This window comes from Festucalex cinctus, chromosome 9, assembly GCF_051991245.1.
Source record: "Festucalex cinctus isolate MCC-2025b chromosome 9, RoL_Fcin_1.0, whole genome shotgun sequence".
NCBI lineage: Eukaryota > Metazoa > Chordata > Actinopteri > Syngnathiformes > Syngnathidae > Festucalex > Festucalex cinctus.
Genome location: NC_135419.1, coordinates 2893123 through 2919101, shown reverse-complemented (window position 1 = coordinate 2919101; position 25979 = coordinate 2893123). Strand labels below are relative to the sequence as shown.

Genomic DNA, 25979 nt, shown 5'->3' with positions numbered 1-25979 from the left:
GCTGGACTCAAGAGAGTGGGTTAGCTTAACAACACTATTTGCATCTTTCATGATTCTGCTTGCATGTAGGTCTCAGTGGAGACTGAGCTAAATGTGAAGGAAGATTGTATAGAAATAATGTAAAATAGTGCATCTGGGTCATGGTATTCATGCAGAGTTGTGTGTAAACATGTGAAGACTAGGTGGAAGGCAAACCAGGGCAACTTAACACAAAGCTAATGGAAGAGGGAGATGTTGACTTTCAGATGACAGAAGCGTGCCAGGATTACCAACCTTGATCAGGCCAGACACATTATTAATTAGGCATCATTATTTGCGTGATGCTATAATATTTATCCATGTGTAGTTGTAAAATCATCTTACTATTTTTTTATTCCCCCCCCCCCAAAAAACAGTCTCCACACACATGCTTCGAGGAAAATTCCCAGGACTCGTTTTTATTAAGAGAATTTCAGAACATAAGAGTGGGACCAGACACCTGCGTTTGTGAGTGATTTCCAAATTCAAATCATTTAAAAACACAACCGTTCAAAAAAAAATAAGCTGACATGACAGCGTGGATGGCGCAGGAGCTGTTTTTTTCTTTTTTCTTTTTCTTTCCCATCTTGCTCATAACGCAGGGTCGTCTCGGACACAGGCCAGAGGCATCACTGTTCCAGGAATGTTTCGCATGTTCGTCTTCCTCTTTCTTATGGGCGATGCGCTTAATTAACCTTGAAAAACACATTTTCAATGAGGGGGAAAAAAACAAATAATAATGTGACATAAGCAAAGGGGAACTCACTGCACATTAAGAGATCTAAAAGAAACAGCCACGACGACATGGCTGAACCGTTAATAAAACATGGATAGGAAGCTGAACTTGCGAGGAGAGGGAGGGTCTAATCTGCAGAGGAGGCGGCGGGAGGAAAAGCACAGGAATACAACAAGTCACGACAGAGCCAATCCGGCAGGGGACACTTTCTACACCAAACAAGGCTTGAACAATCACGAAATGCCATTTAAAAAAGATTTTAAGTGTGTTTGTCTTGCTTGCAGACACTTTGATATGACCACTGCAAATCTGCAAGGTGCTCCATAATCAGCTTTTGCTTTTTGTGCTAAAAATCTGTACGGATACTTATAAAATCATTGATAAAAATATTCCTCTGTTAACAATACGCCTTGGAGGGAAACCATGTGAGAGACTTGAGAAGGGAGATTCAAAGGGAGGGCTTGTAGAGGAGGAACGCTTGGGGCAGTGGTGCTACTCTGACTTGGCCTCCTCCTTGGCCTCCTCGGGAGCTTCCTCCACCTGCGGCACACGGAAACGATAGCGAATCGGCAAGGTCAACGCCATCGTTTGCACTTTTCCCGAATCCGCAGCCGAAGCGTCCGCTCACCTCATTGGTCTTGGCCTCTCCGTTCTCAGAGTGGTTTTCTTCATTGGCCTCTGCCTCGGCGTTCTCCTTTGTCTTCTTGGTCTTCTTGTCTTCCTTCTTGTCATTCACAGCCTTCTCCTTCTGGGAAAAGGCAGCAAGATGAGCGGATTCATATTCAAACAGTTGATGGCCGCGAGCGCGGTTGGCCCCGCCTACCTTCGCTGCCTTCTTCACTTTTGGTTCCACCTTAGATGTGGCCGGCTTCAGCTGACAAAAACAGAAATAAAATATGCTCAAATGGGTTTTCTTTTGTTCATGCGCAAGATTTGCGTTGTATAAGCAGTCTAGGTCCCGGGGTATAACTTTTAAAAGCAATTGCTCGTTCTATTATTACACTGTAACATTAAGAAATTATTACAATATGCAAAACTAAGCTGTTAAGAGTATTGGGTTACTTTAAGTCAAGTTGCCAAATATGTCAAGCCCTTTTGTATGCTGCTTTTTAACAAATCATGTGATAGGGCTCTAAATCACTGTCACACTTACGTTTGTAAAATAAATAAATTAAAAATTAAAAAAAAAGATACATGAGTAGTACCGAGTATAAAATTTCTATAACCACGGTTGGTTTTGCTCTCTAAAATTGTTGTCTGAGGTTTTGAATGCAATCTGAAAATATTCTATTCTAAACATTACACGACTTTTTTTTCTTATAATTATCAAAAACAAAGCGGGCTAATCCCACAAACCCTTTATGCACGGGTTTCATATTATTTTGTAGTTACAGAATATGAACCACCAACCTATCTTGGAAACAATCTTCAACTTTTCTCTGAATGTAAAAGTGTATAATATTTGATTAAAATGTTTTTACGATTTAAAAAGAGGCAGCTGCGTGCTACTACAAGCTTATGTGATTCAAATAAATTGATTATGTTTAAACATATTTAATCATAACTTTTTTTTTAAGATTAATGTAAATTACCCTTAAAATTGTGGCATTAAAATAAAGTTTTAACTGAATTGTTCTCAACCTGCATTGGGTTATTTTTAACCCAGCAGTTTTTAAATATATATATATATATATATATATATATATATATATATATATATATATATATATATATATATATATATATATATATATATATATATATATATATACTGTTTAGACTGTGATGCTATTTATGAATGATTAATGAACACTCAAATTAATTTAAAACAAACAAAAAAAGGTTTTGCATGGAAAATCGCCTGTTTTTACCAAATTAACTATTTGCTTGTATATATTTAAGTTCTGTTTATCTCAAGTTAATTAGCCATATTATTCAATGAAAACATTATTTCTTAATTGGGTTCTCTTACATCTGATAACCGTGCTGATCTCCTCGTGGGCTGTAACAGAAAACAGGTTATTTTTAATCATGTTGCAATGTAATCTTGGGACATTGTGCATGATGACAAATACAACATTATATTTAAAATGCCATATAAAGTGCAATTTAACATTTTCAACACTCACCTCCTCCTTGTCCTCTGGTTCTTGTCTCTGCAAAAGAGAAAAACAGCAGTTAAACACAGAAGCATGAAAATACTATTGTTAAAAGCTTAATTTGTGATTATAAGTACAATAAAGTGCCACCAAACGACTTGTGTACTTAAAATGATTAACAACAGAGGTGTCGAAAAAACTTTTTCATATCACCCAAAAACATGAAAGTGTGACACATAGAGCTGCTTTAAACCGTTTAGGGCTATGCAATATGGCGGCAAAGCGTGGTGGGCGAGAGGGGCTCCGAGAAGTTGAGCATGCGGGCCTCTGGGGACACATTTGGAGGGCCCCGGCCTCGCTTGTCCCTTTCACTCCCCCGTGTCTGCCTCCCATTCAATGCATGCAGCTCAGATTTGAAAGCTGGCGCGGGAGTCTCAGAGAGGGGGGGGGGGGGGGGAGACCTCGCTCAGCCTCACTGGCGCCACCCGCAGGCACAGCGCCGCCACCGCAGCCATTTGGGACTACGAACAAAGAGAGAAAATATAAAATTGTATCCAAACGCGACCGCGAATGTCGGATTTTGCGCCCAAAGCGCAAAGTAAAGTCACCGTAGTATTTTCTGGCGCCACTTTGGCGCGCTTTCTCGGGCAAACGGCGATAAGCTCGCCGTTTGTTCTCGGCTGGCTCGCCGACGAAGGTGGACAAGAGCTGCAAAGCATGGCTGCTGCTGCTTGTGCTTTAACTGCATGGAGAGCCACAGACTTCGAGCTACATAACGGACAGCGGCGGCTTGCACCGTTACAGAGCCTATCAGCGCGGGAAAATATTCATTCCAACACACAAAAAAAATCACATTATTTTTACAAATCTGGGCGAAATGACCGATTACATCCGAACACTATACATTGTGTTATAATTAAGTAATGTCTCAGAGGAACGTCTCGCACGCGTTTGCATTGCATCCGCGCTCCTCTAAGTATGTTTACGTGTTTTATCTCACTCACCTTTCTCCTGGGCATGTTGAGCTCGTGGATGTTTTAACGCAAACACAACTAAAAAAAAAACAGTTGTTCTCAGTGCATATGAAGACGAATGTCTGTCCTATGCTCGCCAGTGTAGTAAACACACAGAAGCAGAGAGGCGAGTGGTTGAATGGGGGGAGGGGTGCGGCTAAGCGCCGGATTGACAGCTCGGTCAGCCAATCGCGTGTCGCCTTTCAGGGCTGCGGAACACTTGGAATTTTGGAGCCGGTGATGGTTCGGGGCTCTGCACGAATGGCTTCTTCTTACAGGGGCAGATGGGAGGACGCCTGTGAGAATGAAAGGATTCGAGGACATGTTGGCCGAATACATGTGTAGTGATTGTTCAAGGAGAGGGTGGGGGGGGGATTCACGGGAAAGCCGCCGCGTTCGAGCCCCCCAACCGGTGGAAACATGCAACGTAAAAGCCGAGCTTTCTTGTTGATTTTTCTAAATAAAACAAATTAAACCAACATCCATCGATACGGGGCGATTTTTGTCGTCATCTGCATTCGTGTTTGAGTCCAATATGGCGCCCACTCTTCTCCTCGCGGACACTTTTTTTTTTTCTTCCCCCGGCTTTCCTAAATTCATTTGAGTGGAAAGGAGTGCATCGTCTGCTCCAGACGCCTGCAGGGGGCCCACTGAGCACGTCTCTTGAACATGGCTGCCCTCGCCTCTCACTGCTGTCTGGTGCACAACCACACGCACACAAAAAGAAGAAGAAAGAAAAACTCCTTCGCGGCGTGTTCTATGCACGGCAACTCATTCATTCGCCATTTTTTTTTTTTTTTTTTTTTTTGCTATGACACGTACGTGCGGTGCTGAAACGCAAAGACAACAACGAGTTGAAGTCCACATTCCCGCCAGACACAAAGCACAGTCTCGCCACATTTTATTATTTGCCATTTTGCGGTTACGTGTCTCCCTGCGACTCGACTCGAGCTGTGCACTTCTCACTGCTCAGAATCTCTCGAGAGGGGCTAAAAGGGGCGGGGAGGCCAGGAGGGGCGGAGGAATGCAAAAGCTCCATCCAGTGCAGTAAGAGTACGAGCGTTTGTGAAGGCAGTTTGTTTGTAACAGAGGATCAAACCTGATAACTTTGTCGTTTCGTTTTTTCCCCCTCCTCTCGCCACAATTCCTACAACATCAACCTGCCTCGAAAAGAGCCAGAGCAACAAACGTCTGCATCCGGGATTGACCATGGTGATCAAAGTGTACATAGCGTCCTCCTCTGGGTCCACTTCGGTAAGGGATGAGAGAATGTTACATCGTTATTGTGATGTGTGGCTATTTGCAGCATCCCCCTGCCCTCAAAAGCCAAAAGGAGGGCAGCTGAACTTTGCTTGAACTAAGAATTTGTATCAGTAGGGAAATGTCCGGCCCCTTTTACATGACCTGTCGTTTTGGATATTCTGTACACTTTATTTTTTTCAAGCTGTGTTACAAGAGAGTTGTAAGAGTACAATTTACAACATGCTGCTGTCGACTGTTGTGGTTTTGGTTATTGTGTTTACTGACAAGTGATGTTGATGACAGCTAAAACCAGGCTAGAAAACAGGAAATGCTGGCGGTTAACAAAACATTTGCTGCACATTCTCTGCTTGGAATGGTTTGGATTTGCTGTTGGAACTGAGGGTGTTTAGTTTCAGGCATGCCAATTTCATCCAGAGTGGAAAGGAATGATGGTGATGCAACTCTCCAGGGCCTTTTAGAAAAGTGCAGCCGGAGCAAGTTTAAGTCATTTTAGACATCTGGTTTAGGAGTGACACATCATTTTTGTGCATTAAACAATTAATCTTGGGTTGGAGTAGTACCTCTGATTTAAAGTGAGCACACAACCACGGTTGCAATCTAACACAACTGACTTTCCCAATGGTTTATGCTTGATTAACATTACCACAGAGATCTTTCTTCAGCTACACGTTATGTTTATTATTGAAATGTAGCGACTTGAACTGCACTGGGACCTGTTGCCAATGTTTTGCTTACCTAATTTAGGTACATGACAGGCTAACATGCTATAACATAAGCTAATTAACATACCCTCTCACAGTGATGTAGTGCACTTTATTTTCACCACAAACTACAAGTAGAGTCACAGTGTTGTTCAATTATTTGTACTTTTCAACAGGGTCATAAAACAGGATATTGATTCATGTATTATTGGCATGGTGAAATGATCAAATTGGATGTTGTAGTTGTATCGAATGTGGCCAATGAGTGCATGTTGGAGCTTTTTTTTTTAAGCATCTGTTGGTGTCATTCATTGATGTAATCTTTTCGGTGTACTAAACTAACATGCCTTTGTCATGAGGTTGACATCACCTTGAAGATGATCACTCAACACTCACTCAGTCACATAGAGCCTCTTTCTTTTCAGTCGGCACTGAGTGCTTAAATGGCTTTATTGCCCTTACAGTAAATGATTGGTGAAGACTTTGGTGGTCTAAAAGGACAGAGCCAGTCAACAACTCTGTGAGACACGCTCGCTATATCAGCCCTGATTCTGATCTGTTTTAGCAATCAGGAGCAACGGAGCCTGATGAATGTGCCATTACAAGCCTGGTCTGGTATATCAGCTCACATTACAGCTTAATTGTCTTTCCCGATAGGCATTTCCGACAGTTTGACGGGAATTTGTCCTTGTTTAGAATATACGCTATATAAAAGCAGCATTTGAATGTCTGACAGTTCTGGAAACAACTTAACTCATCACCACAAGTCCTAGTTTAATGCAATAAAAATGTTGGCATATTTGACATTTGCTAATAGAGATAGAAAGAACAGCTCAAATACAAGGACAACTCTTGTTCGTGTGTGAGCTACATAGTTTTCAAATTATTTGTCTGCATAAATCGGATGCTTGTAGGGCATTTTCTAAGGCCACAAAGTTATGTTTTGTCTTCAGATTTTGTGTTTAGCTTGTAAAGTAAAGCCATACTTAGAACCACTTCATTAGACATATCTGTGTAGAATTTAATAAGCGCTGTAACTACTTTTAAAAAATAATCATGTTTACAGTGTTAGAGAAATATTGAGCCAACTGTACGCTACATTTATTATTGAACTGGTAGTTTACAGTGGGTAGAACGGTACTGCACAATGAGATATATATGTCTCGTACATTCTGCTCCTTTAATTTCCCAGATAAAATCATCTAAATATTACAACTATCTCATTAAATCCTGTCCGATGACGTTACTAGGTCCTGTGTGAGAGGTGTAATCAATCCAGCACTTGCATAGAGCAATGATCAATCATGTGGTGTCCCTAGATGTATTGTCTTGTCTTATTTAAGTGTACCTACCTACAGTACAAGTGGTTTAGGTGACACAGTTCAGATTTTTTTGCTTTCAAGTGATACAATTTGGATATGCATCATGTAAGGGGAAAACTGCATGAAATTGCACGTCTTCATATTGGAATTAGACATATTCAGATTTTATTTTATTTTTTTAAACTAATATGTAGCAGATACTTGCCATCGTGAGCCTAAATGCACCTGGTCAATGCAATATATTTATATATATAAACACTTACATTAATCATTATCTAAGTAGATTAAACTGAATCCCCACTATTTGTGAAGAGCAAAAAATAAAATTTATTAAATCATGATAAATTAAACAGCAGGCTACATGCTTCTGTCACTCACAGCAAGTCGTCCAAGTCCCGTAGAAGCTGTTAACGCTACGCATGTTTTGGTGAACAACTTATATCTCCCCTGAACCCAGATTAAAGGTGGTCTCTAAGTAAAATGACATCATTTTTTTCCACCACAGTATGTTTGTATCTCAAAAGATTTGTTGGAAAAAAATGAAGTCATCCTCCAATTGTTTTTATTATATACTGGATCATAAACACTCCTAATACATGTTATTATTTGATAGATTTTAAGTCATTTCCTGCTACATATCTTTACTGCCTAGTACAAACTACCGCCACACGTTTTCCTTATTGCCACCAAGATAAGGTTGTACGTAATTGTGAATGCGGTAACATTTAGTAGTACATATCCGCAGTGTTTGTGTGTCTTTCTACCTCTGTTTTCTTCCCAGAATTTGTAGGTCAGACATTGTTTAATAGGTCAGTTGTAGGCTTCTCCCTCAGGCAGCTGCGAGGGAGCCGAGCCAAAGCTGTTCTTTTGTAAATGTGTTGCAATGCTGACTGAGCTCAGGCTTGGGTGGAGGCTACGACTGCTGTCAAACCTCCAGCAAGCCTCTGTTTTCAGCACAAATCAGATTTCCTTGAATCAAGGCAAAACTATTATCACTGTAATACTCAAATAGACATACAGAGTACACACATATTCTTGACTTGGCTTGACTTGAGGGTTTCCTGCCTTCTGAAAACAAACATTTAATTGTGTCTGTTTTCCATAAGTGATTGCATTTTTTTTTTTTGGTGTGAAGAATATGTTGTCAAGAAATTTTAAGTTTTCTGTTTTGTATTTGAAGTAAATGTAAGTTGATCCTCAGCCTCATTGCTTTGTGAGCGATTGATGTAAGCTTGTACTGGATACAGTTAATGTAATCAATCCGTGCTTTTGTCTGGCTGCGGTCAATGACTGAGCTTTTTTTTTAGGGATCGATCGGACCTAAATCTAATTTCCCTTCTTGACAACAAAACACTCAAATGCTGGTGATGATGACAGTGATTATGATGATGCCGTTTGTAACACGAAGAGAATCATTTCACAAGGCTATGCTGAATACAAAAAAACGAAGGCCTGGAGAATTATATGAAATCTTATTATTGTCTATGAACTGTTTTGAGTTAAAACAACAACACCTTGCTAGCGTTAATTACGTTACCGGAAATTAAACATTTTCATCAACACACTGGACGAAAACTAAACTACGTTACTAGACTACAACCCTCATTTAATAAACAATAACTAGGACTAAATCAGTATGCATTTTCATCAACTAATGAAGACGAAACGGAAATGTACTTCACTTCATAAAAACTGAACTAAAATAATCTATGGACATTTTAGTTCATGCACAAAAACGAGACAAAATTATATATTTTGTAACATCCTAGTCTGCTAATCTGTCACTGTGAAACTGTCATGTGACACACCACCTTTCTAATGTGCAGCTAGCGAGTGCAACATGCACAAACACGTGGGACAGATAGGAGGTGGATTCACAGTGAAAGGTAAAAAAAAAAGAAAAAAAAAAAGTAATTATCGTAACATGAATTCAATGACTATAACATTCCAACTATAATGTTAGTCTGACCGCTAACTAATGTAGGCTAACATACTAGCTTGTAGAATGGAGCCATACGAGCCACTTGAAATACTGTAAATGTGTGTGAACTTTGAAGTTATTTTTCATCAAAAAGATGAGAAAAAAATTCTATGTTAAAATAGTTTTAGATCTGAAATGTTCAACATTATCTGCTGACAATATATATATATACACATACATACACACATACAGGGGTAAAATGATTGTAGACTAGAATAAAATGCTAACACTAAATTCAGGCACATTTCCCCCAAAATATTGAAGGCTTTATACAAAAATGTGTTTGGCATCCGCGGAATGACCTGCATCAGCAGTCTTCATTCTCTGGGTATTAGAAACACATGATCCATTTCTAGACAAACAATACAACGTGTGTGCCACTTTTCCATGGGCCCATTCTCAGTGCTATTTGCATATCTATCTAGCTATATTGCACAAGGCAACATAGTTTATGGAAATGAATTATTTAAAGCAGCAGACGAGACTCATGAATCAGGAGTCAGAACTTTCACTTTTCATTCTTAGCATTATATACTAAAAGCATTGGAACACTGAGGCTAGTTAATAGATTTTTCTGGCCCCTGAAAGCATTTGGATTCATCATCAAAAGAGGAGCCAAGAGATCAACGTTTCAGTTTTTCTTTCATCTGGAACGCATACATAACTTAAATAAGCCATAACTACGTATAAGACCACATTTTTTGGTTAGCAAAAGTATTGAGCTTATAATGAACTGAATGAATTCAAATCAATATTTTATTTTTTGTATTTTTTTTTTGACTGCAAGTTGCAGTTGCAGGCCCCACCGATGCAAAAGAATCACTCAGTTAAATGTTGAAGCTGTGCAAAATGTTGCAGTGGTTTGAACATTTTTGTTATAAACATATGGTTGATCATGTTATTTTGTTGGTCATGTGGAACGTGTGGGATGTAAAATTGAGATAATGGTTTGGTTTAGTTTAGTTAACGAAAGCCAACAAAATAACTAATACTAAAATTCAAAAAACATTTTTGTAAACGAAATAAAATAAAAACCAAGATGCTTTTTTTAAAAACGAAAACTAACCGAAAATACATTTTACGTTTACAAAGCTAACTAAAACTAACTATAATTATAGTGAGAATGTCCGTTGTTTTAGTCTTTGTTTCCTTTTTAGACATTGTCCCAGCAGCCGGCAAGCATAGCGTTTAGTTGACTTTCAGCCACCAAATTGTTTCGTGCGCCACTCACCCATTAATACTCATACAATCTTGTAGTACTGTACTTTGCCAAGATACTGGTTAGCATTGCACCAGGTGTGTGTTTCTGCGCAGCTGAGGGTGCGTGTGTATGTGTCGACTTGCAGCAGGCCTTATTTGGCTCTCGTTTGACTTGTTACCTCCTCTCAAGACCCAGAGGAGCGTTTGTTTCCGTCTGGCCTTGTAGGGCCATCCTCCCTCTTACATGCACCCATCAAGGCCCTATTGGACAATGCATACAAACACACATCCATGTAAGTGGCAGGGTTAGACACTCTCCAATTCTGCTCCTTCTTCTTTTCTTTTCTTTTCGGCCTGTCCCGTTGGGGGTCACCACAGCATGTCATCCTTTTCCATCGTAGTCTCATCCTCCTCTCTAACGTCAGTTGGCCCCATGTCTTCCTTCACCCAAACCATCAACCTTCTTCGTCTTCCTCTCGCTTACATTCCCGACAGTTCCATACTCATCACCTTGTTCGAATTTGTCAGCTTCCTGACTTCATTCCCGCGGCAGCGACAGCACGCACAGATTTTTTTTTTCTTTCCACTCACTCACACGTGTAAGCTTGTGTGAGTGAGAGGAAGAAACAAAAAATCCATGGTTAGGAAAAAAATCACCACCAAACATTAACATAAGCCCAGATGTGTAGACTGAGAAAGAGTTAAAGTGTGTACATCCTGTATTTAAAAAGTGCATTTTCCTGAATGAAAACGACAGAACCTGCCTTGAACAGCTTTCGAAATAAATGTAAAATAGTTAATAGCAGGAAGCAATTCTTGCTTGTAAAAAAAATTATTTCTTCAGCACAAGTGTTATGAAAAGAAATGTTACTTCTTTAAATGTAAATAGTTAATTTGCATCTTTGCATATTTAAAAATGCAAAAACATTTATTAATAGCATTTTTAGTACATGTTGCGGGTCGCTTAGAAAGGGGTGGCAGGCCTCAATTGGCCCCCGGGCTATAATTTGGACACCACTGTTCTTCGTCAATATCAGAATTATCACTAATGTATAGTGGGATATTCCCTGACCTATAAACTACCATTCCAAAAAGTGTTTTGTTTTTAAGTGTAGCCTCTCGTGAGTAATTTCCTAAATTACGGTTTCCCCAATCCTCTGATAAAATAAAATAAAAATTACCATAATTAAAGAGGGAAAAGAGATTTTTTTTTATTTATTTTTTTGTGTGCAAATATTGAGCTCTCAAGTACTATTGACACAAATATTTTATATGCGTTAGCATTGCTTACCACACAGTGAACAGTTTTTCATGTGTGTTTTGTGTATCACAGCAAGAAGGAAGTGTGGAGCTTTTTATTTTTTTTATTAACCCCCCCCAGATGCATGACGGTTGCGTGAAACCAAAGCTGTTTCCTCAAATGGCTCTTCGCAGTTGACACATGACTATAACTGACAACTTCCTCTTCACCACCCACCCGCAGATTAAAAAGCAGCAGCAGGACGTGATGGGCTTCCTAACCGCCAATAAGATCGGGTTTGAGGAGTGTGACATCGCGGCCAACGAGGCCAACCGGAAGTGGATGCGAGAGAACGTTCCCGAGGAGTCAAGGCCGGCCACGGGGAACCCTCTTCCGCCACAGATATTTAATGACAGCAAATATTGTGGGGTGAGATAGAAGCAAATGATTCAAATTATTACCATGATGGGAACTAGTACACTGTAGTACACGTCTGTTGGCCTGCCTGCCTGTCTATCTATCTATCTATCTATCTATCTATCTATCTATCTATCTATCTATCTATCTATCTATCTATCTATCTATCTATCTATCTATCTAGATAGATAGATAGATAGCTTGCTATCTAGATAGATAGCTAGCTAGCTAGCTTACTATCTATCTAGCGAGCTAGCTTACTATCTATCTAGATAGCTAGCTTACTATCTATCTAGATAGCTAGCTTGCTATCTAGATAGCTAGCTAGCTAGCTAGCTAGCTTGATATCTAGATAGATAGATAGATAGATAGATAGATAGATAGCTAACTATCTCTCTAGCTAGCTAGCTAGCTAGCTAGCTAACTATCTCAATTAATAGCATGCTCTGTTATATACTGCATTTCTTTTTTTATCTATATCTTTTACTTTTTTACTTTAAGTTATTCCTTGGAGGAGAGTTATGTTTTTTGGGGGGAGAGCACACGTCTCTAAAGTCATCTTTCCTTCTCCTTCCTTGCTTCTCAGAACTACGAGGCCTTCTTCGATGCCAGAGAGGACAACGCTGTGTATGCATTTCTCGGTCTGACTGCTCCCCCGGGCTCAAAGGTGAAATTTTAGTAACCCATCATAACTGCATTGTTTTCTTACAGCCCACAATAATTTAGTTCAACATTTTTTTCTGTCACGGCACCCAAACATGGCTCATGTGCTTCTCTCTGCTGCACAATGGCGCCCCCCATCTGCCCTCCTTTTCTCTAGCAATGTATATTTAATACATAATCATTTTTCATACCACACTTTATCTCCTTCCTTTCTTTCCATTTGTGTTACTTTACAGGAGGCTGAGGCTCAGCTGAAGAAAGCGCAACAGTAGTTCACCTTTTCTGCTTGAGGACCAGACTCAGAATGACCAGGAATACGTTTAAAAAAAAAAAAATGTTACTCCTCATTTTTCACGTTTTTTACCGTTCTGTTATTAACTGTGCCTTGTCAGTTGTTGTTAAAATGAGGTACAACAAAAGAAAACCATATTCTGCTTCTCAAACTCTGCAAGTGCTTCCTCAACCTACCTTAACCTCAGCCTGCTCGCCTATTAGTCCAATCTCAAGTCAGTCGTCCATTTAGCATGATTAAAAGATGTGCAATGTAGTCTCATCCTTGTGCACAATATAATGTGCACTCATCGTGACCATTATTAAAAGGTCTTAAATCTTCTTGGATCACCGAAACATTTCCATGTTGTGCTCTTGTCAGTTCTGTTATTGCTGAAAGTGCAGCACCTACTTCAGGAGCAATTCAATCCCATTTTTTTTTTTGTGTGTCCTTCCTTCAAACTGTCTTAAAGCTGTTTTAACGGCAACCTTTTTCTACAAGAGAATATATGTTTAACAGTGAGACTTCAGACAGCGACAGATGTGACATTTTTTTTGTGCTGTTTGATTATTTTTTTTTTTTGTAATGAGTGGAACAGCTCTTGCCTCCTGTTTTTGTATTGTATTGGTGTTGGAGAATGTTAGTTAACTTCCCGAAACGAAAATAAAATTGCTGAACTAAAATGTGTCTTCCTAGTCGGTTTGATAAAGGACAACACACTAATTTAGTGTTGATTTTAACCGTTAAAAATGTGGACAATCTGTTGCTTAGTTGTTATATTTCAAATGTAAACAGACGGGCTTCATTATCACATGGATGCTTACAATTGGGGTGGTTCAGGTGGACTTGCTTTATGCTTTATGCAGGTCCCAACCACCGGGCGGTGGGCCACTTTAGACCGGGCAGCGGTGGCCGACGGGCAGCACAGTTGAAAGAATTAAAAAATTACTGTACTTCCGGTTTATTGATTAGCCGAGTCTTTAAAAATGTTTTATTTTGAAAAGTAACCGGATTCTTTCTGTTTACGACGGACTCTTCACGTTTTGTGTTCAGTGTTGTTTTGCCATGTTTAATTCACCGTATTCGGAGCTCATTTTTTGTCTTAAATGTCCGACTCGTGTCATGCTATGTAGTTAGCTAGCTTACCCCCCCAAAAAAACAAGTTTGCAAACTGATGCGATTTACATTGACACACGCACGAACCGTCTGTATTTGTTTTTTTGTTATTTGTATTTTAAAATTCTCAAGTGCAGTGTTTCTATTTTTAGTTTCCTACTAATTTCAACTGTTATTGTCATTTTTAAAGATATATTTAAAGTATGAATAAAAAAATAAAAAAAAGAACTATGAACTCATTCATTTTTGGACCAATGAATGTAATTTTTTTAAAAAAATATGTAAAACTATGAACTGAACTAGTTCATTTTAAGCTTCCCAGTTTGAATTCATAGTTAGTCCAGGAATTAATGAATGGATAGTATAATAATATAATGTAGGCCTATAATATAAATAGTAATATCAAGAAACACAAAAAAACAGCAATGAGAGTCTTGCATATGCGAATGCTAAACGATGGCAAGTTTTAGAAGCAAACCATACGTATTTCATATAAAATGCTGCTGTGCCACCTTTGCACCGCGGAAAATACATATCTGTGAATGTAGGAATACCTCCTGTAGAAATATTTGCAGACAAAATAGCATCTTAAATTCAAAAGAGATTGCTTTGACAGAAGCCTTTTATGTTTTTATTCATGTACTGCTGCAACTTCTGTGTATTTTTTTTTGTCTTCATTTAGAAGGCAGGGGGACAAGTTCGCCCTCTTTCTGAGAAGTTCTCACTTGAGTTTTTATGCTGTCAGTTGAGTTTGTTAAGATTTCCGGATGGAAGCGTAAATTTAGAGGGTGAACGTTGTCATTGAACACCCCAGCTGTGTCTCATTTACCCTCGACAAGACAACAGTGTTTTTCATGACTTGTTATTGAAATGGTATTTACCCTCTTCTCTTTTCTTATTTTCTTTGTCATTCTTAATAAAGGAAGTAAGTCGAGTGGGTGGAGGGATCACTTCTCTGTTGGAGAAGTGACACAGGCCACATTTACGTCCGCAGTCACATTTCACCTCCCGAGAGCTAGCGACGTACAAAAACGGCAAAATTAATTCTAAGTCATGCTGGGGGAAGGTTTTCTGAGTCTGTTGCGTTACAAGGAGGATTACAAAAAGGATGCTTCGGTTTCCATGGGACACAAGTTGCAGGCAAGCTCGCTGACTCCTCAGACAGATATTCAACAAAGAGGTGAGCAGCGTTTTCAACGCTCAACTATGTGAAATAGGACTTGTTGTTGACTGATACCACAACCAGACACAAACTGAAAACTCTTGCGTATTCTTTGCGTTGTCCAGGTCTAGACCAGGAAGATCCTGGCTCCAGACTATCTCACGGATTGCGAGCAGCACCCCCATCTGCTGCAGGCCTTTCTATCCCCAGGTCTTCACCCGTTCACACCCTGGAATCAGACCTGACCCTCTTCTCGGGCGCTTGCAGCCTCTTGGATCATTATCCTGATCTGCACGTGGCCGACTCGGGCCTCATTTCCTCCAACCCCCTCAGAACCAGCGCCACTCAGCAAGATCTTTACACCGAGTCTTGTGCTCTGACCCGATCAGAGAGTGCAGAACAACAACGACAGTTACTTCACGAGCCTCTCCTGTCACTTCCAGACCAGGGCTATCTGGTCATGGGTGACGGGGGAAACACGAGTTTGGGTCTGCCCGCCTCACAGTTGGAGCCCATGTCTAACTCGTTGCTGAATGGACTTCTGGAGAAAAAGCTGGATGAGGTCTATCTGCAGCACCTGACCGATAACCTGGCTCGATGCAACTCCAACCTGGGCAACAGCCTCCTGCACGGCCTGGTGCCTCCTCTGCAGCCGAACAACCTACAGCGCGGCCCAGATTCACTGGAGACCAGTCTGGAAAAGGGACCTGGAGGGGAGGGTGGCAAGAAGATAAGTCACCTTACCACCGCAAATTTAGCTCCATGTTCGTCCAACTTTAGTACCCCCATCCTTCGTATTTCCGAGGATGTGCATCCACAATGAAGGCATGTAACATGCTAGTTATTACAAGCATTTAATACAGAGTTGTTTGTTCTTTTCAGCCATCAAAAAATAAATAAGTAAAATATCAAGGAGTACAGTGTGTTTTGTTGAACTGCAACGGACAATTACAAATTGTGCTCACTGTTGATCGAAGGTGAATCTACTTCAACTGCTTGCATACGACACCTGCTGGTAGATTTTTGCACGACATCACAATCTGTACATTTATCAAAGTCGGACTTTTAATGAAAAGGCGTAGCTCTCCTTATATACTTGTATACCAATACCAACCAATGTATGTCGCAATATAGTTCATGCTTAATGCATGTGTAAAAGATAAACAACAAAGGGTTTGAACAATCAAAATATAACCACAAACAGTGTTGTTTTTTTTCCAGTGCAAAGGGCACTCATGCATAAAAATGACCATTCATGGATAGCACAAAACGACAAACCAGAATTAATCAAAAGAAGTCTTGTTTTTTTTTATTTTATTTTTTTTAAAGGAGCCTAGAAAAATCTATCATTGATTCCTGAGAGTTAGGACAAACTTGTGCATAGGAAAGTCAAATGTACGTTAAAAATCAATAAATTCATCAAAATCAGCATGATTAAAAAGTTGCATCTGGAGGAATTGTGTATATGAATGTCATTTTTATAATCCATTTTTAACTTTTTTTTTGTGCTAATTTATTATCTGGTTTGTAGTCAGGAGCTATGTTATTCAATCTGTCACAATTGATGGCCCCTCCCCAAAACATTGTAAACACTTGAAAATTTGGTAATATATACTGAACTGGATATGTTTGAATATAAAGGAATGTTTGAATTGATAAACAATGCACCAAGTAGTTCAAACAATAGCCGCCAGCCCGCAAATTTGCCTATGAATTTTATGTCCTGCAGTTTATGTCAACTCCATCAGATCCGTTCACAATCCTGCAATAGCATGGTCAGCTATTGATAGATTTATTATGTGTAAATTTTCCATTCTCTCCTCGTATACGAGTCCAAAAAGGCCTTGTTTTCTCTTTTTTTTTGTGTGTGTCTGTCTCTTCATTTGTGTATTTTTAAAATGTCATAGATGGTGTATAAAGCTGACGGCTATATCCGTAATTGTGAAAGTACAATATAAGAATTGATCATATTTTATCAATTGCATCATTAAAATTTGTATCCACTACACTTCTGATTTGTAGAATATGGACAGACTGTGGTCTACTTATTATTGTGTACAGTTACTTATAAAGCTCGTTCTGATATCAGGAAAATAATCATAATTTTGTATTGCCATATAGTTATGCAATAATTTCACATGATTATGGTTACATTCACTTTCTGTTAAATCCATTATTGCTCTTATTTTCACCACTAGAAATCAGCAAAATGACACATTAAGATTTTAAATAAATAAGGAAGGGTTTTTACATTTTGGACCTGGATTTGACACTTCAGGTTTTAATGATCATTTATTTTCATATGTGCGTTAAGTGTGTGTATACCTCTCCGGATTTTGTGACTATTTGCAGGTGATCATGTCGAAAAACACAAATCATTTGTACGTCATCTATTTCAAGATATTGAGTATGTTTTATGTGGGAGAAATGTATCTCCAGTAGATGGCAACAAATAGCACGTTTTAAAGTTGTACGACACCCTGATGGGAATGCCAGTTGTTCATTGCTTGAGGAATAATGATGGATATATTTTGACTTTCAAATTCTTTGTCAAGTCAAGTTTATTTATATAGCCCTTAATCGCAAAAAGAGTCTCAAAGGGCTTCACATGCTCACAGCTGAGCTGTCAAATGTCAACGACATCCCCTGATCGAACCACAAGAGGGCAAGGAAAAACTAAAAAAAAAAAATAAAAAAAAAAACTTTTGACCAAGACTGACGTGCAACTATAGTAGAAAGAGGAACAAATATTGTACTGAATTTTAGCCACTAGCATCCCTTTATACATTAAGAAAATAGGGTACATTTTGTGGGAGGATTCCATTCAAGAAAAAATTAAAATTTGCAAAAGCGTCACGTGAAATAATTCAGCACTAATGACATTTTGTTCGACATTTTCAAGTCATTTCAAGACCGAAACGAAAAATTGTGTTCCTCCTTCTACTATATTATGTAAATATGATGTCTTATTTTAACCATTTTTTTTTATAGGCATAATCAAATAATAAATATAGGCTACATAATACTGTACAATATCTTCACATAATCAGGAGTAAATGAAGTGGTATTAATTGCAGACCAGACTGGTTTAGTCTTAAAATACAAATGATTATGAATATTAAACTATTGTATTGTGTGGTAACACATTTTGGTTCATATTTGTTTTTACATTTATACCTAAAGACTCATTAGATAGAATTTACAAAGCACAACATTTATATATTAGCATATTGGTAGGTTGTCTAAATGGCAAACTACGGGTTGATGCCCTTGAAAGAAAGAGAAAGAAAATGATACACATTTAATTCTATAATTAAATGAAATGTCTGCTCGATATTTATTCATATGAAACTTTTAGAAACAAAGTAAACAGCCAAATCTGGTTGGACACTCCACCTGCTTATAATGCGTCACCACTGGAAAGGACATAAAAAAGTACATGTGACATCAAACGGAAAAAATATCCCAGCACCTTTTCAATTGACGCTGTTATGTCCTTCATACCATAACAGTCATCAGATAATCAAATCATATCCCACGAGATGCTCTCTGATGGTTTCATAGAAACATATCTTTGCTTTGGATTCAGAAGATCAACAGGGACAAAAAAGATGAACAGGAAACAATTGACCATTATAAGGAATTTGCTTACAACTTTAAAACCTTCCTCGAGTTGAACACGTTAAAGATTCAACGGTTAAATTCATTTCCAACGAGTTCCCCCCAAGAGTAACGCTAAGCTAACAAATACGTCGCGTTCCGTGAAGCTGGCACGCTCGCCGTCTTCATTTCTGCACAAACAACCGGACCACAAAATGCTCGGCACACCGAGGGTAATTTGACGAGGAGGGCAGACACGCTTCCTAAAAATAACTCCTGCCGTACCCCCCGCGTTGCCCTCCTGAGTCACTGGAGCCGCTTTCTCCCAAACAGCTGCCAGGGAGTGGTCCAGAGGCATTTGGGCACGGGGGCCTCGGAGCGGACAGTGTCGAGGTATCACGAACCTCAAAGTCTAAAAAAGAAGATATACGGTCGTGGTTGAGACGATTCTCGGTTGGAGATATGAGGGTGGGCGCTGCAGCCTTAGCTGGGGGGATATTCGGAGCATTGGGGACCATCTGTTTCTTTCTGGCCTTTGGAACAGACTACTGGTTTGTGGCCAGTGACAACTGCGGACCTTACGCACGGCCCACCACAGAAACAATAGAAAAAGATGCCAATGGGACCCAGGTAAGACGTTTATGAAGACTGCTTGTCAAAAATGGCTGAAATGTGTTTATAATGTACATGTTTTCCCTGCAAAAAAAAAGCCATTTGTATACAAATGTCCAGTATTTATTTGATTTTTTTTAACTATAGTCACTTCTAGGGGTGTTAAAAAAAAAATCGATTCGGCGATATATCGCGATACTACATCGCGCGATTCTCGAATCGATTCAATAATAGGAAAAATCGATTTTTTATTTTTTTTTTATTTTTTTTTTTATTTTTTTTTTTAGGATTCACACCTTAAGCATGGAAGAATGTTATATGAACGGAACATTAAGCCTTAATATTTTATTTTAATGCTGTTCAAACATGAAACAGATTACAACCTCTATAAGACTGAAATTTCAGATAAATAAATAATACATTTTCATATAAATCTTACACTCTACAAGCTTACTGATTAGTATTTTCTAAATTTGAATGAAAAAAAATCGCAACAATCGACTTATAAATTCGTATCGGGATTAATCGGTATCGAATCGAATCGTGACCTGTGAATCGTGATACGAATCGAATCGTCAGGTACGAGGCAATTCACACCCCTAGTCACTTCCATTGAGGGTCAGCAGTAGGGCTGGGAATCTTTAATTGTCTCACGATTCGATTCGATTACCATTTTTGGGTCTACGATTCGATTCAGAATCGCTTTTCAATTCTCGATTCATTCGATTTTCGATTCAAAATGATTTGATTGACAAATGATTTCTGCTTCAAGTTACAGATATGCACAACATTGTCATCATCGACTCCAGACAAAATGACAAATAGAGACATTAAAGTGTCTTTTTTTTTGTTTGTTTAAACGTTTATTAATTTTGTATTATAAGTGCCTTTTTCCACAAAAACAGCATGTGGGCTACAACTGCCTTTCCCCTTTCTTTCTTCTAATTTAAATAAAATCAATTTTTGGATATTAAATATCGATTCGACTCAATTAATAAATGAGAACCTCGATTCTTTTATGAATCGATTTTTTTGGCACACCCCGAGTCAGCAGACTGTCCAGTGCACTCCACAACATTCCGCAGATAATCACCAGATTTCAATATCAGATGGCGTGACTATGTTGGAGTCAAGTATTTTCAAGGTGAAATCGTATGCAGCTGCTACTAGAAACATACAGTTTGCTTTGGATTGTAACATTTGTAAACTTGTAAACAAGCTACTTTTTTCTTTGCAAACCTAGTCGAATGATTATATATATATATATTTTTTTTTTTATAGAATTAAACATGTCATGATTAGTCAGTGTTGTGTGATACTTATTTCATTAAATGCATATTTTGAATTGTAGCCTTTCATGGAGTAGAATCAATTATACTAGGGGTGTGAATTGCCTCGTACCTGACGATTCGATTCGTATCACGATTCACAGGTCACGATTCGATTCGATACCGATTAATCCCGATACGAATTTATAAGTCGATTGTTGCGATTTTTTTTCATTCAAATTTAGAAAATACTAATCAGTAAGCTTGTAGAGTGTAAGATTTATATGAAAATGTATTATTTATTTATCTGAAATTTCAGTCTTATAGTGGTTGTAATCTGTTTCATGTTTGAACAGCATTAAAATAAAATATTAAGGCTTAATGTTCCGTTCATATAACATTCTTCCATGCTCAAGGTGTGAATCCTAACCCGAAGTCAGACGTTTTGTTGAATATTTTTCCATTAAAAATGGAAGTTTAAAAATCGATTCACACACACACACACACAAAAAAAAAAAAAAAAGGCAATGATTATAAGACGTTGAATCGGTAAGACTACTGAATGAACAATTCTGAGCTCTTAAAAAAAAAAAAATCGATTTTTTTTAATCGATTCGAGAATCGCGCGATGTATCGCCAAATCGATTTTTTTTTTAACACCCCTAAATTATACACTTGACTACTACAGCTTCACAAGCATTGTAAGTGTCGCTCCAGCCAGAGTGCGTCTGTCGAGCATGAAGGTGCGTAAATGGCACACTTCAGTAAACACACACAGCTGCAAAAGTACGCAATTGCGAGACACACGTAAGAATATGACCCCGAAGTGGATAGGCACACATAAATAAATGAGAGCTGGTAGTGTTGAAAAAGCACAAGCTGCTGTAAGTCTTTCATTTTCCATAAGAGGTTGATTAAAGTTTCTGTGTCATCAATCATATTTTCTGACAAGTCGGCGGAATGTATGAGCATGCATGTTTCATAAGTTTCCTCTTGAAAGCTGCCGATCAGAACCACATTGGAGGCCTTTGGAACCTTTCGGTGAGCAACGTGGGCCGCTCGGAGTCGCTGCAGCGCAGCCGCATGTGACTGACTTGACAGATATTTCAGGTGTTGTGTCTTTATTTGACAACTGATGTCAGCTCGTCTGTTTTTTATTCTTCAGCCGCAGTTTGTGAAGGCAGTCACCAACTCTCGGCCGTCTCTCACCCTCCAACATGAAGGCTTTTTTTGGCGCTGTTTGTTCCATGTGGAACCCGCCGCAAATGAAGTCTTGGCAACGTTTTTCAGTATGTAAAAGACTTTTATAATCACGCTCGTTTTGCTCCGAATGGTGCACGGCATTGTGTAATATAACAAAATGTACTCACATAATAATGTTTCCAAACTACGGCCCGGGGGCCATTTGCGGCCCGCCATACATTTTTTGGCGGCCCGCGGCAAATACTAAAAATAATTTTTCAATCCTGTTTATTAAAAAAAAAAAAAAAAAGGTGGATTAAACATTTCTAGCTACGCAAAGACACAAATTTGCCGCTAATAATTCAGTTCCAGAAATAAAAATAGTCCGACCGATTGTTCTTGTGGTTCAGAATGTCAAGTTGGTATCAGCTGCTGCTCAGTGGAGAGGCATTATCCATTATAGTGGCACACAGGGGTCACTATTTGCCTTGTGACTGTTAGCAGTTTTCAATAAGTAACTGTACATTATATCAACCATTTATAATTGCTTCATTGATTTTTACCATGTTTAACTCATTCAATGCCATTGACGGAAAAAGACGTCAAATGATGCATTTTTTTGCTGTCTGGCAATGAATGTGTTAATAAATAACTAAAAAAAAAAAATCAATCAAAGTGGCCCTTTGCAGCTTTCTATTTTTCTGTATGTGGCCCTCAGAGGAAAAAGTTTGGACACCCCTGCACTAAACTACTAGACATGTCGTTTTTGTTCATTGTCCTAAATAGGCCTTCAATCCAATTATTTTCTGCCAAAAGTATTTGTTTATTTTTCCAATGTACCAAATTATTCTGCACAGCCATTTAGAAAGACAAAAGGGTTTTAATTTGATTTTTAAGTAAAATGTATTGTCATTGCATAGAGCAATGAAAGTCACTGAAACAGCCACAACCCGTCCAAGAACGTGAAGCCTGGCAGGTTGCAAATCAGCACCCAGAGTTGCTGAAAAAAATAAAAAATAAAAGTATGTTGCTTGGGACCTTTTTTTTTTTTTTTTTTTTTTTTAAACTGTGTTTTCCTTTTTTTTTTTTTACTTGTAGCAAACCAGCCAAAATCCAAAGTGTGTGTCCATGGCTACCTCTTCCCATTACCAGTTGCACTTGGACGAGTACCTCATCCCAGTTATGATGCCACAGCAGGTGTCGAAAACCTCAGTCACGACTTACAGTTGCTGCTATGATGAACATTACGTAACATTTCCAGTCAAAAGCAAGCAGATACGCTTTACAGATTGGATTGTTGCTAACTGCGATGCGCTTGTATTCGTTTCAGTGTTTCGAGGCTTCTGGACCGTGATTCTAATCCTCGCGCTGGCCTCAGCTCTGACCGGGAGCTTCCTACTTGTCTGTGGGGTTCCCTTTATCAGCCATAAACTCTACAAAGTGGGTGGAGCCTTTCTTATCATTGCTGGTAAGTGGGTGTAAACATCACTACCATGGTAATGATAAAAACAGGAAAGGTCATCTACATAATTGGTCACCGAATGTATATTTCTCCACAGCGTGCTTGTTTCTCCTTGTGCTGCTGCTCTTCGTACTTTGGATGGAGGTGGTGGATGTGAAGCGTTACATCCTCCAGGAGCGAGGGGAGGCGTGTAGCGATCCCCGGGTCTCGGTGCTCTACGGCCTGTCGTTCATGGCGGCTGCAGCCGGCGTGCCGCTGGAGCTCGTCTCTGGGTTGATCTTCACGCTCGTGGGACGAGCGCTGCTTGCCAACAAGTGAGCGAGAGTCATCTGGCGTAGAAGAGGAGACAACTGAACTTTTTTTTTTTTTAATGTCCCGCACGGGGGGACTGAGCAAGAATTCACTCAAAATCGCATCATCGTCCTGCAAGGCCATTTTTTTTTAACTCATTTGCTCCCAATAACGTGTAAATACGTCTTTTTTAAAACATGTTTTAAGTGTCCCAAAGACGTATTTATACGTTTTTTTTGTTTTGTTTTTTTATGCTAGAGCATACAGAAGGCTTTGATGCAGCCTCTCAACTGCAAAGAACGGTTGCAGAAATGGTAGTTATTACACAAACGGCCAGCAGGTGGCAGCAGAACAAAGGAGATCAACCAGCGTCATGTAGTAAAAAAGCTAAATTACTTACAATTTTGAATAGATTTGTGAAAACTGATGAAACTCGGCTCTCTTCTAATGCTAATTGCTGCAAAACGGGAAAAAGATAGAAACATACTTTTTTTTTTTTTCCTGATGAAATAAGAGACTTTAATCTTTCTTTTGGTAGGTTCCATGCTTTTATAGCAATCGAACACAATATTCTGTGGGCCTTGCAAAATCAGTCAAAATCCAGTCAAACAGCCGGGAGCGAACGGGATTGCGAAATGTGAAAATGGCTGGGAGCCAAAGAGTTAATAGAGCATAATGTAAAAAGTTTATATGCCCCCAAAATAGCACAAACCCCTCCCATAGGGCCTTAGATGTTTGTCACTGTAAAGATGTCAAAAATAAATGACAACCTAATTTGATGAAGAACATAGGTGATCTCGATGGCAATTTGTTTAACAATGGGATCAAATTTAACAGAGTAACTGTATTTTGTAAAGTTAATTTTCACCCATTAAATCGACTGGGATTTTTCTTACATTTCTGTCTCTTTTCTTTTTTTTTTTTCTTTTTTTTTTTGACATCACAAATGTAAAAAAACAAAAAAAGTTGAGGGTTTCATGTCAAGTTCAAAATAAATAATTTTTTATTTAATGTAAAACATGTTGCTTTTATTAAGTTGGATACAAACCAACCATGAGGAGAACATAACATGCTTGGTAAAATGGTATCTAGCTTTTACTGCTGTTCAAGCTTTAAAGCGTTAACTCTGGAGTTAAAGCAAGTTGAGCTTTAAAACTTTTAACTTTGACAGCTAGCTAGCTAACTTATCAAGGTGTACAGTATAAGAAGTAAAAGACTAATAAAATAGGTAGCCTCCAGTTAATCAATAATGAGGTACTTGTAATAGATAAGCTTCATTAACATACACGAATGAAGCTTTGTTGATATTTCATTTCAAAATGAATGATTCAGTTCAAGAGACAAAGGGAGGCGATGCAGCTGTGTTTCCCGTCCTTTTGGCAATCGATCAAACAAACTGGAGTGGAGCATGACCAGGGTGAGTGGCTGGATGGTCCAGAAACTGGAATTATTTGGACAGGGAGGACGATGAATGAGTAGATCAAGCGATGGCAATGAATTTGCTTTGGGAGAAGAAGAACTGATGCATTTTGAGTGAAGCGTACAAAATCGCCCAGCTCCGCTAACTAGCAAAAGCAAGCTCTAACTAATTACCATTAAACCACATTTTGACCGATGTCAGCCAGCCATCCATTTTCCATTGCGCTCGCCATTATTAGGTTCATGTATGAGCTGAAGTCGATCTCACCTGACTTCAAACGAGAGGCGGAGTACGTCCTGGACTGGTCGTCAGTCAACCATTCACAGAGCATTAAATCATCAACACTCACAAGTAAACCGAAAGCAGTTTAGAGTGTTCAGAAGTCTAAAAGCCTTCGGCCATCTTGCTGCCCACCAACACTATGTTTATCATTACAATAACTTTGCAGCGTAGGCCTCGTTGTAGCGTATATTGATACCAATTATGTTTAGTTTGAATTCAAACCTTCAATAAGAGAAACAACTTAAAACAACAATTGATACAAATTTGGCACCTGCAAATGTACATATTTGTATTTTTTTTTTTCCCTCAATATATTTTTTCAGTTTGTTTCCTGGGATTTTTACCCATATATATATATATATATATATATATATATATATATATATATATATTATCTTGATAATTATCGTATCGTGACCTTCGTATCGTGATAATATCGTATCGTGATGTTTAAAAATATCGTTGCCTCCCTAATTAGCTGTGGAATGTATTACACATAATTGTGTCTTATATACAATGTTGTGATTTTCCCAAATATTAAATGTTGGAAAAGTCTGAGTATACATTTCTTGGTGTAACTTGACCATTAAATATGCTGCAAGTCACACATTAAAAAAAATCAGAAAACATGATAAAAAAAAAAAAAAATCGTGAAAAAAA

At 38.7% G+C, this 25979-nt stretch overlaps 4 protein-coding genes across 5 annotated transcripts; 3 read left to right on the top strand and 1 right to left on the bottom strand.

Moving 5' to 3' along the window:
- Positions 1–410: 410 nt before the first annotated feature.
- On the bottom strand, positions 411–4023 carry hmgn6 (high mobility group nucleosome binding domain 6). 2 transcript variants are annotated; one of them, XM_077532009.1, is made up of 6 exons: positions 3858–4023; positions 2884–2910; positions 2727–2756; positions 1578–1628; positions 1383–1499; positions 411–1294 (listed from the first exon to the last, which is right to left on the bottom strand). In XM_077532009.1, the coding sequence occupies exons 1-6, from the start codon at positions 3870–3872 to the stop codon at positions 1247–1249; spliced, it is 288 nt and encodes a 95-aa protein (XP_077388135.1). In that variant the 5' UTR covers positions 3873–4023; the 3' UTR covers positions 411–1246. The 2 variants fall into 2 exon arrangements, with proteins under 2 accessions (XP_077388135.1, XP_077388134.1); XM_077532008.1 differs by having other exon boundaries at positions 1383–1502; positions 3858–4022.
- An 856-nt stretch (positions 4024–4879) lies between these two features.
- sh3bgrl (SH3 domain binding glutamate-rich protein like) lies at positions 4880–13607 on the top strand. Its single transcript, XM_077532007.1, has 4 exons — positions 4880–5120; positions 11817–12002; positions 12577–12657; positions 12890–13607. Exons 1-4 carry the CDS (start codon positions 5076–5078, stop codon positions 12923–12925), a joined length of 348 nt encoding a protein of 115 aa, XP_077388133.1. The 5' UTR covers positions 4880–5075; the 3' UTR covers positions 12926–13607.
- Positions 13608–13761: 154 nt separating this feature from the next.
- Positions 13762–16114, top strand: LOC144025713 (uncharacterized). Its single transcript, XM_077532006.1, has 2 exons — positions 13762–15220; positions 15328–16114. Exons 1-2 carry the CDS (start codon positions 15094–15096, stop codon positions 16023–16025), a joined length of 825 nt encoding a protein of 274 aa, XP_077388132.1. The 5' UTR covers positions 13762–15093; the 3' UTR covers positions 16026–16114.
- A 3076-nt stretch (positions 16115–19190) lies between these two features.
- LOC144026052 (transmembrane protein 182-like) lies at positions 19191–24492 on the top strand. Its single transcript, XM_077532548.1, has 5 exons — positions 19191–19432; positions 21848–21971; positions 22963–23061; positions 23195–23332; positions 23424–24492. The coding sequence occupies exons 1-5, from the start codon at positions 19265–19267 to the stop codon at positions 23642–23644; spliced, it is 750 nt and encodes a 249-aa protein (XP_077388674.1). The 5' UTR covers positions 19191–19264; the 3' UTR covers positions 23645–24492.
- Positions 24493–25979: the final 1487 nt, after the last annotated feature.

Coding starts and splice junctions, on each gene's coding strand:
- hmgn6 (XM_077532008.1), bottom strand. Junction 2,757..2,883: donor AACCAGAGGACAAGGAGGAG/GTGAGTGTTGAA, acceptor TTTCTGTTACAG/CCCACGAGGAGATCAGCACG. Junction 1,503..1,577: donor AAGTGAAGAAGGCAGCGAAG/GTAGGCGGGGCC, acceptor GCCTTTTCCCAG/AAGGAGAAGGCTGTGAATGA.
- sh3bgrl (XM_077532007.1), top strand. CDS start 5,076: ATGGTGATCAAAGTGTACATAGCGTCCTCCTCTGGGTCCACTTCG. Junction 5,121..11,816: donor CCTCCTCTGGGTCCACTTCG/GTAAGGGATGAG, acceptor ACCCACCCGCAG/ATTAAAAAGCAGCAGCAGGA. Junction 12,003..12,576: donor ATGACAGCAAATATTGTGGG/GTGAGATAGAAG, acceptor CTTGCTTCTCAG/AACTACGAGGCCTTCTTCGA.
- LOC144025713 (XM_077532006.1), top strand. CDS start 15,094: ATGCTGGGGGAAGGTTTTCTGAGTCTGTTGCGTTACAAGGAGGATTAC. Junction 15,221..15,327: donor GACAGATATTCAACAAAGAG/GTGAGCAGCGTT, acceptor TGCGTTGTCCAG/GTCTAGACCAGGAAGATCCT.
- LOC144026052 (XM_077532548.1), top strand. CDS start 19,265: ATGAGGGTGGGCGCTGCAGCCTTAGCTGGGGGGATATTCGGAGCATTG. Junction 19,433..21,847: donor AAGATGCCAATGGGACCCAG/GTAAGACGTTTA, acceptor TTTATTCTTCAG/CCGCAGTTTGTGAAGGCAGT. Junction 23,333..23,423: donor AGCCTTTCTTATCATTGCTG/GTAAGTGGGTGT, acceptor ATTTCTCCACAG/CGTGCTTGTTTCTCCTTGTG.